The sequence below is a fragment of the Pterocles gutturalis genome, unplaced genomic scaffold (genome assembly GCF_000699245.1).
Source record: "Pterocles gutturalis isolate BGI_N339 unplaced genomic scaffold, ASM69924v1 scaffold20049, whole genome shotgun sequence".
Classification (NCBI taxonomy): Eukaryota; Metazoa; Chordata; class Aves; order Pterocliformes; family Pteroclidae; genus Pterocles; species Pterocles gutturalis.
In genome coordinates this window covers 45358-54631 of record NW_010136239.1, presented here as the reverse complement: position 1 = coordinate 54631, position 9274 = coordinate 45358, and the positions used below count along the sequence as shown (strand labels likewise).

At 44.5% G+C, this 9274-nt stretch overlaps 1 protein-coding gene across 1 annotated transcript in view; it reads left to right on the top strand.

Moving 5' to 3' along the window:
- Nucleotides 1-400: 400 nt before the first annotated feature.
- The window catches only part of LOC104468195 (collagen alpha-1(V) chain-like), a gene marked incomplete at its 3' end in the record, with an annotated part of 52627 nt that continues 43753 nt past the window's right edge, over nucleotides 401-9274 (top strand). The window contains exons 1-3 of the mRNA XM_010082246.1: nucleotides 401-566; nucleotides 5931-6144; nucleotides 6771-6933. Coding sequence (XP_010080548.1) covers nucleotides 6047-6144; nucleotides 6771-6933 — 261 coding nt within the window. The remainder of the gene's footprint in view (nucleotides 567-5930; nucleotides 6145-6770; nucleotides 6934-9274) is intronic.

The following is a 9274-nucleotide window of genomic DNA, read 5'->3' as shown; positions in this document are numbered from 1 at the left end:
TGGTGGCAACATCTTGACTTCAAGCCTTTCTCTTGGATCATGAATTTCCTGTCTAATGCTTGATCTTCAGGATGTACTTGAATGATGGAGATCGGGTGAAGCCATTGAGGATTATAACCGCTGTAGCTAAGAAGATGGTATATTCTCCCCTCTGCCCTAGTGCAGACAGCTGATCAACTGTTCCTCTCTGCGTTGAATTAGCGTCTCTGACCAGCAATACCGCGTCCTAGCTTTGAAGCTGGTATTAACATTGTATTTGCAGATGTACTGAAAACATTTCATCTGTGTTTCAAATTGTGATGAATGATTTGTGTGAGGTGGGTTAATAATGACTTGGATCTGAGCAAGTGCCAGTCTTGTTGCCTGCTAATTCTTGTTTTCTCCTTTTCTTTTTGCAGCTGAACCTGCAGACCTCTTGAAGGTATTAGATTTTCATAATTTACCTGATGGTATAACAAAAACAACAGGGTTTTGCACAAGCAGAAGATCTTCAAAAGAAGCAGATGTTGCTTATAGAGTAACAAAAGATGCTCAGCTTAGTGCACCAACAAAGCAGCTGTATCCTGGTGAGTCCACAGCCTTTTATTTGTTATATGGAAATATCTGAACCTTTTCTCGGATTCTGCAGCCACATCTAGAGCACTAATTCCTTCATTTGCCAAGTGTTCTTGCATGTTCCCTTGCAGGGAACGATTCTTCTCTTTCAGGGGGCTGTAAACATTCAACCAGCAAATAACTCTGCAGAAAGTTGTTCTTTTATTATTGTGTTTGCACATGGTGGCAGGTTTCACTGCAGAAGATGTGGCCAATACCTACATCTGTTCCTTCCTATATTAGAAGGTTTCTACTGTCTCATTATCACACAGTGACATCCAGCTGGGAAGAGAGACTTGGAAGATGCAAAGGAACGCAGACCATGTTGTGTTCGGTGTTTGTGGAGCGCCAAGCACAGTAGGGTCTTATTCTGTGGCTGTGGTGTCTCTCATAACACAAATAATCACCATAGAAAAACAACAGACTGCCCCACGAGAACAGATGTCCCAAGAAAAGCTGTTTGAAGAAACCAGAGGCTCATCAGAGAAAGCCACTAAGATGTAGGAGTTTACAAAACCCTTGAAGAACATATAGGCTACTGACCAATTTGTCACTGACAATGCACTGGAGTTTTTAAATTTTTTTAAGCCAAGGGACAATCAATACTTTAGAGTAAAATGTGAAAAGTCTGGACATGTTATGGACCCAAACTATTCACTGCTTGAGAGCTTCAGTCACAGAAACGCATCACCAGCAGAAGCCTTCCCTCCGAAGCCATCCCGGAGCACTGCGGTGTCCCTGTTTTACGCAGAGGAGTGCAGAGATGCTGGGAGTAGGTGTAGGAGGAATTCCAAGGTTTGAGAAAAGTGCCCTTGCTGAGGAGGGTTTAACAAGGAGGCAGAAAGATGCTGCATGTAGCTTGTCTGAGAAGCAGCAGATAACTTAAAGCTGACAGACACACACATTCTCCTTTGGTGTTTGCGAGAGAATTAATGATACAAAATGCATTAGCTAAAGCAAAGGTAATGTGGCATGCTGCTACCAATACTTTTTAATTAACATGCTCTGTCAGACCCAGCCTTTCAGCAGTCTAAATGAGAGCTCTGAGGCTGGACTGCTGATACACCTGCATCCTCCAGTCCTGAATTTCCTTCACTGCATGTGTTATCACCAAGGTTATTTTCAGATTTCATTATTAGCCCGCTGTGGCAATAAGCAGATGAATTATATTCAATCCGTGGCGAGCAGGAGCATACCCTGTGTCTTGCATGTGAACCAAGAGCCTGATGTGAAGGTGAGAGCAGCTGTGCCTGGGCTGCCGGCTGGTAGCCATCCATGGCATGGTCAACCCTTCGCGAAGGAGCTGCTCAGGTTTGCCTGGACCCTGTGTCAATGTCTGCAGAAGTGCAGCACAGACCCTTCGTGTCTCGAAGGATTGTGCCTGTGGAGTATTTGTCCCGGGGACAGTCTGCAAGGGCCCTGCAGTGCCCCAAGTCCATCCATGTGTCCCAAGACAAGATCGGCTCAGCCTATGCTCTTACATGCTCTCTTTCTGTGTCTCCGAAGTGACTTGAAGTTTTGGCCCAACTGGTATCTTCAGGCTCAGAAGGGCTTGAAGGAAATTACTCCAGTTTGGAATATACAACGGGAGTGGATTTGAGCCACTGTGAAATCTTGCCTGGTCGCCTTTGTGTTGTGGAAACCAGCACACAGTGGTGACCCCAAAATATAAAAAGAATTGAGTCTTCTGGCTAATTAATGTAGTGAAGAGACTGGATGATGCCACTTCTGACAAAGGTGAACACAACAAGACAGCATGCAGAACTGCATTGTGGTCACAGGAGAGAACTCAGCGTTGTAGGAGATTTTTCTTGCTTTTGTCCTACTTTACTACTTGTACATCCTCTTTGAGTTCTTGGTTTGCTTCTACTGTCTTCCTTGGCTGAGGAGATCTGAATGGTGTTTCCTTGGTGTCATCAAGTAACTTTTCAATTATTTCATCATCTGGAATAACCATGGGGTGCTTGAAGCAGCTCTGTCCCTCTCCAGAGACTTCCAAAGTCAGGGAGTCTACTGTCTACTCTGCTGCTTGCAAAGGAAATAGTAAGGCAAGAGCAAAGTGAAGAACCTCCAGTGTTTTCCATCCGATCAACAGATGTTTTCTCAGTACATCTCCATAAGTAGATGTGACTCTAGCTCACACCACCAAATGAAGGAGAGAGGAGATAAAGATAACAAAGTAATTGCAGGGCAACGTACCAGGGGAAATGTGGTTTTAGTAATTTCATGTTCAACAGACGGGTGGGTTGTAGCATAACTTTGCTGCTCTGCTATAGAGCACCCTAGGCAAATGTACACTGCACACAATATTTTGTGCTAATTAGAAGTTGATGTTTGTCTAAGATGGTAATTTTATGGGCTTTGCATTCTGCTTCTACAGCCACAGCCAGCAAAGCAAGATTATATATATATACAAAAAAGCTTGTCTGTTTTTTCAAGCCCACAAGAGTGAGAAAATCTGCTGAGATGCTCTTTGTCCTTGCTCCCTAAACAAGTTCTGCTTCCCAGCAAAACCGTGCTCTTCCAGCAGAGGCAAGAAAGGCAAAGTTGTCAGTGGCAGGCAGCAAAGTGTCATTTCCATTCTTCTAGCAAGCTGTATTCTCCACGCTGCTTGTGGGTGTCTGCATATATATATTTAAGAACTCAAAAATCTCTATTATAGCTCCAACAGTCATCTCTGAGGAAAACAAGCCATTCCAAAATTGAGAGATTTCTCAGATGAAGAACAAGACCTTGTCTCTTTCCATGGCTCCATCTGCAGAATTGGGGTCTTAACCCTTCGCTGCCTTGCAGGAGGTTGGATGTAGTGAATTTGGAAGGACTTGGCCATGGGGTAGAAGAGCCATGCTGAGCCAAATCCAGCATCGCTGCAGTGCTGTGGAGAGATGGATGCACAGCATCTCTCAGCAGGAGCTCATTTGAAGATGTGAAGCGAACATAAGGGCTTAATCCCAAACCCGTTGTTGGGGGCGTGTCTCCATTGTCTTTAAGGGGTTTTGAGTCAATTTATATGTGCTTCATATATTTATTATGAGGTATTTATTAGTATTGCTGTGTTGGATGTGTTTTCATCCGTCATTCACTAGCCTGGGTCATTCCTGGCTATGACAGTGAAGGCATTGTTATTTTGCCAGGACAGCAGAGCAGTAACAGAGTCATGTCAGCTATAATTCATCCATTATGGTTATTTGGGTTGAGAAACTCGCATCACCATGGAGACATTTTAATAATAATGAAAAAAAAATTAAAAGCAGCTTTTTAATGAGTTGGCAGCTTGTCCAAGTTGAAAGGTACTGTATTGTGGATTCATAATGAAATTTTGGACATGAATTATTTTACATAAAAGGCCCAAAACTGTAGCCTGTAATTGGAACCAGGAAGGCGTATGCTCTTGATTCAGTGCTACAGGAGGATTTGTATACGGCAGGAGAGAGATAAAGCCGAGTGTATCCTATGGGAGACACAATAATGGGATGCCTGCCTTTGCCAAATATCTGAGTCTGTGTCCTAGGGGAAAATCAGGCTGTAATCATGGCATGTAATTACTGATTACGAGTCCTCTATTCAGAATACTGCTTTATGCTGCTTTCCAAATGTTATTTAACTGAGATGTGGGACATTAACATGGTGCAAACAGTGTGTGTCTCTGTAGGTATCCTCAGATGTCCCCCTCGATGTCCCCTCTTTGTACAAGCCATTGGTAGCACTGCCCATTTCGGATGCAGCCCAGCCTGTCGGTGCCTCCTGCCTCTTCCACTGCCCGGTTGTATAGCCCCGTGTTAGGCAGGCAGATGCATTTTCAACCCTGGCTTGTTAATAAAAAGTTAAAGCAGCTCCCAGGCAGAAGAGGAGAGGGTGGTGAGCTCATGGCCTCTTTGTGTTTGAACTTGCTGGCTTTGCTGTGGTTGGAAGGATTCCTCTCTCCCATGTTCCCGGTCCCCTCCCTGGGTCACAATCCCTTTTGCAGCCCCTGGGATACCATTTAAGAAAAAGCCTAAAGGGGTGAAGGGAAATGTATTTGAAGCTTATGGGCACTGAGCTTGACATTTTTTGTGGTTTTATATGGCTACGGATCTGCAAGTTTAAAAATGCCCCATTGTGTAGTTCCCTTCCCTGCGTGCCGCCGGCTGCCACACACGTAGATGGTCCCAGCACGCACACCGCGGTGCCCGCGGCGGGGCTGCCCCACTTTACTCTGCCCTGCCAGGGTTTAAGATTTCCCAAGCAGATACCCAGCAGTACAATGCAATCCTTGTTTTTTTTGAAAGCCTGGACCTTACAGCAAAGATACCCTGCAAGTCTCCAGCTGCTGAAATGCAGCATCTGAGGAGGTTATGCCCTGCAGGTACCCTCTGTTTCAATAGATACCATCTCCAGTAATAATTTGGTCAAGAAAGCTCTTTTACCAATGCTTCTGGTGTCTTTAAGATGTCCAGTTCAGGATGTGCATCCAGGCTTTTCAGCTTGGGCTCATCTTTCCAGTTTAAATGCAGAGAAAACCCAAATGGAGGAGTTGTATCCTGCACGGGATGGGACTTGATGCCCATATTGACCTGAAACTTGAAATGTCTTGATCTGGAGTTGCAGGGGATTGACCCTTCCCCTGTGCAGAGCATTGCCTCTGTACTGACCGTAGCTGCACCATACTTCAATGGCTTTAATTGTCCAAACTTGGCAAAAATACAGACAGGAGTTGCCCAAGATTGGACAGTTGCTTTCCTGAGTGGAGAAAAAGCTAGGAAATTTGTTATATCATCTTTAATATGCAGGGAAATTAATATATCCTACTTATTGCCAGATTCATTTCTGTTTTTGGATTTTTTTTGTCTGCACCAAGTCTGCAAGCCAAAGCCACGGAATGCTCTGTTCTTGTCTGGAACAGACAAAACCTGATGCAACTTCCCTACTCCCTTAAATAAACCCTTCAATATTGCGTGTGCCTAACTGGCAGGGGATGCTCAATTTCCTCTGCTCCTCTGACATCTTAACTTAATTTGGGGACCTTATGATATATGAAACAAAAAGATTATGCCTTGTCTCCAAAAAAGCTCTAGGGCACACTAAGGAAAGGGTTAGGTGCAAATAATACAGATTTAAACCAACAGATTATTTTTTTTGAAAAAACCTGTTTCCCCAGCACTATGGTCTCATCCCAAAACAGTTGAGCCCTCACCATGTAGCTAAGATACTGTCCAATATAAATTTTTAGGGTTGATGTGCACACACCTGGAGGGATAAACCTCTGGTTTCCCCATGGGTCATGAGACAACAGGACTCTTTTTGTAGGGATTAATTTTCAAGGTAACCTGACTAACCTCTTTGCTTTTCCACTCCAGCTTCCCCATTCCCAGAGGACTTCTCCATTCTAACCACTGTAAAAGCGAAGAAAGGAGGTCAGTCCTTCTTGATCTCAATTTACAATGAGCAAGGGATCCAGCAAATTGGTGTGGAGATGGGTAGATCTCCTGTATTCCTGTATGAAGACCATACAGGAAAGCCAGGCCCAGAAGACTATCCTCTCTTTAGAGGCATTAACCTAGCAGATGGCAAGTAAGTGAAATTTTGTGCACAAAGGAAAAAACCAATACATTGTTTATATCAATACCAGCATGTTGAACATTGTGTGAAATAGGAGCCATGTCTATATGAATGTATATACAAACCTTTGGCTGCTGCCAAGTGTCCTATTCTTCAACTTTGCCCTTTGGTGAATAAATGCTGCATATATGAAAAGTGTGAATCACCAGTCGGCGCAAATTGTCTGACGCTTGGGGGGACAGGAACACTGACTTTTGCTGCAAAGGGCCTTAAGAAGTCAGTTTGTCTTGCAAAATCCCCCCCTGAGCCTTTTGCAGGATACGAGAAGGGTGGAAAAGGGGGACAGCCAGGGAGTTATCAGTGTGGTTTTCCCCTCTGCCTCTTGTTGAAACCAGAACTGGCACTCTCCTATGTTTTGGAGGGATGAGAAGTGGATGGCATCATCTGTCAATACAGCCTTTCTATTTCAAATGAAACCTTTAGGGGCTGCCCAGGGATGATTTTCATTTGTTTGCAGATGATGGCTGGCATGAAGGTTTGCAGAACGTCAGGTTATGAAAGCTTCGTTGTTATGCAATCATTAGCTTGTTCTTGAAAGCCCAAGGCTCTGTTTAACACATTTGTGGATGTTCTTCTAGGTGGCACAGAATAGCTATCAGCGTGCAGAAGAAAAATGTCACCTTGATTTTGGACTGTAAAAAGAAGATAACCAAGTTCTTGGACCGAAGTGACCATCCTATCATTGACGTCAATGGCATCATTGTATTTGGAACGAGGATATTGGATGAGGAAGTCTTTGAGGTAAGTCATGACAATGAACAGCTCTGGAGATGCTCCACAGAGATTGAGCTGGGTTCTGGTGGATGAGGTATTTACAACTCATTTTTGAAACTTCTATTGGATTTTAGTGTAATGGAACATTGTCCTAGGTAATGAAATTCTTTTAAAAAGTTTTTGTTTTGACTAGGTAAATACTTTCTGTAGTAATGATGGGAACAGTGGGCTGGGTGACCTCCTGGAGTGAGCTCCTCTGGTTCTCCCGTTCCACACCCTTGCGGGGGCTCTAGACCAGCCCCTGCACTGGGACTTTGCAGGCCTGTAGCTCTTGTGCTCTCAGCTTGTTTAGCATGGGAAGGGCTCCAGGGTTTTCATTCATCCCCGTGTTATGATTTTGATGAAGTTACAGGAGCAGCAAATGAAGGCTGGGGAAAGCAGCTCCCTCGCAAGTCGCAGTTCACTCTGGGGCTGTAGGAATTTGCTCGTTTCCCATCGTTGGCCATGGCTTCTTGCTTCCTTGCACCGTGACATAAGGGGACTCTCCTTGACAGCTTGTTGGCAGCCCTGTCACCTCCCACACAGTGACTGCTTTTAAAAAAGCAAAACGAAGTCGTGATGGGTGGAACATTCCCATGAGCTCCTCTGATTTAAGCAAAGAGATAGAGGATTATTTATAGACAAAAGTACATAAGGTAGAAGTTCTTCCCATAGTTCAGCAGCTAGTTTAATATATGCATTTCACTAGCAATCTCCACTTCTGCAGTCTGCTGCACTTCTGAGGCTTTCATGTAGATGAGAATTGTGTCCCTGATCTTTCTTGCGAGCTAGAATTGCTTCCCTGAAATCGGCGCCAGTGCAATGGAGTGTAAACTGGGACTTGTTGATCTCTATCTCCTTGCTTTTATTGCATTTATGTGGAGGAAGAGCTGTATCTCATGGGCCTCCCCAACCCAGCAAAGAGATGGGGGAACATCTATCGGTGGATAATGAGAGCTGTAGTGAAGCCAGCTCTCGTCTGCATTTTGCTGTCACTCGGAAGGAAAGTTCCAGTCTGTTTAACATTACCCAACATCTGGGAGCTGCTCTGCTGTAGACGGAGCAAGAACGCATGGACTGAACGTTGCTGACAAAATCCCAGTTACGGAGTTAGAGCTGAATCTCTAAATTGTATTAAATTAATAGACATTCCCTGGGAAGTTTAACAATTAAAATGGAAAGTAAAAGCTGGGTTTAATGGGCACTGGAGTGTCTTTTACAAGTGTTGGACATTCTGCCAAAAAATTCAGCAGTTGCACTGGATGCTGTATTTTAAGTGGGGTTACATAAAGTGGGGAGCTTTTCTGGGGAGCCGCTGGACCTAGGGATCTATCTGGTACATCCACTTAAACAACTTGGTATCGCATCCAAACTGGCTAAGAGACCTGCACTTTAGACTACTTCGTTTTGCAAGGTAACATGTTTTCCATAACTGCCCTTGAAGCTTGAGATGTTCCCAGGTGGATTTTAGCCTCACCTGGATTTTTAGGACTGATTCCTCTGCCAGGCAAGGGGACACACGTTTATGGGGGGCAATGCTCCCCAGGCTCTGCAGTTAGCCCTTCCCATGGGGCTGGGCACAGCTCCCTTGCTGAAAAGGACTTATCCCGGGGTACAAGCTCAGAGGGCTTGTGAAACCTCCTTGATCTTGGTCAGTGGGTAAAACAGAGCAAATATTCCCCTCTGCTGGAGCCTGTTGCCTGTTTGGGTACAAAACCATTGCAGGCACTTGCTGAGAACTGGATAACTGGAAAGTATTTTTTCCCCTCTGTCTTATAACATGTACTGATATCATGCAGCTTATATAAAAAAATCCCTCCCTTCTTTGGTCATCCTCATCAGACAAAGAGGGTTTTTGGGGGTATTTGTGCACACGTTAATCAAGATACCAGCAGCTTTAACCTGAATGTAATTAATAGATTTCACGAAGGCAATGGACTATAACCTAATTTCCTTCATATCTCAGCAACTTAATTTCCTTTGGCCCCTCCTTTCTTCTTTCTGCAAGTCTAAGCAGCAACTGTCCAGGGGAAATTGTGGCTCGGAACAAAGGGAAATGGGTGTAAGCTGTTAAAGTTGTGTATTCCTGGAAAGCTGATAATTTCTGGACTGAATGCAGAATGTGATGAGATGAAACTGCTGTTGTCCTGTAGGCAGCTGCTCTGCAAACCTCAGCTAACAAGACATTCCCCAGTGTTTTCTGTACCTGTGGAGTTGCCTGGCTCTTACGTGTTTGTCACTTTTGCTGGAAATTAAAATAACCCAGTTTGCTGGGAGTGGGATGGGAAGCAGCACCGGGGAGGGCTCGGCCGGGCTGTGTCTCAGCAGG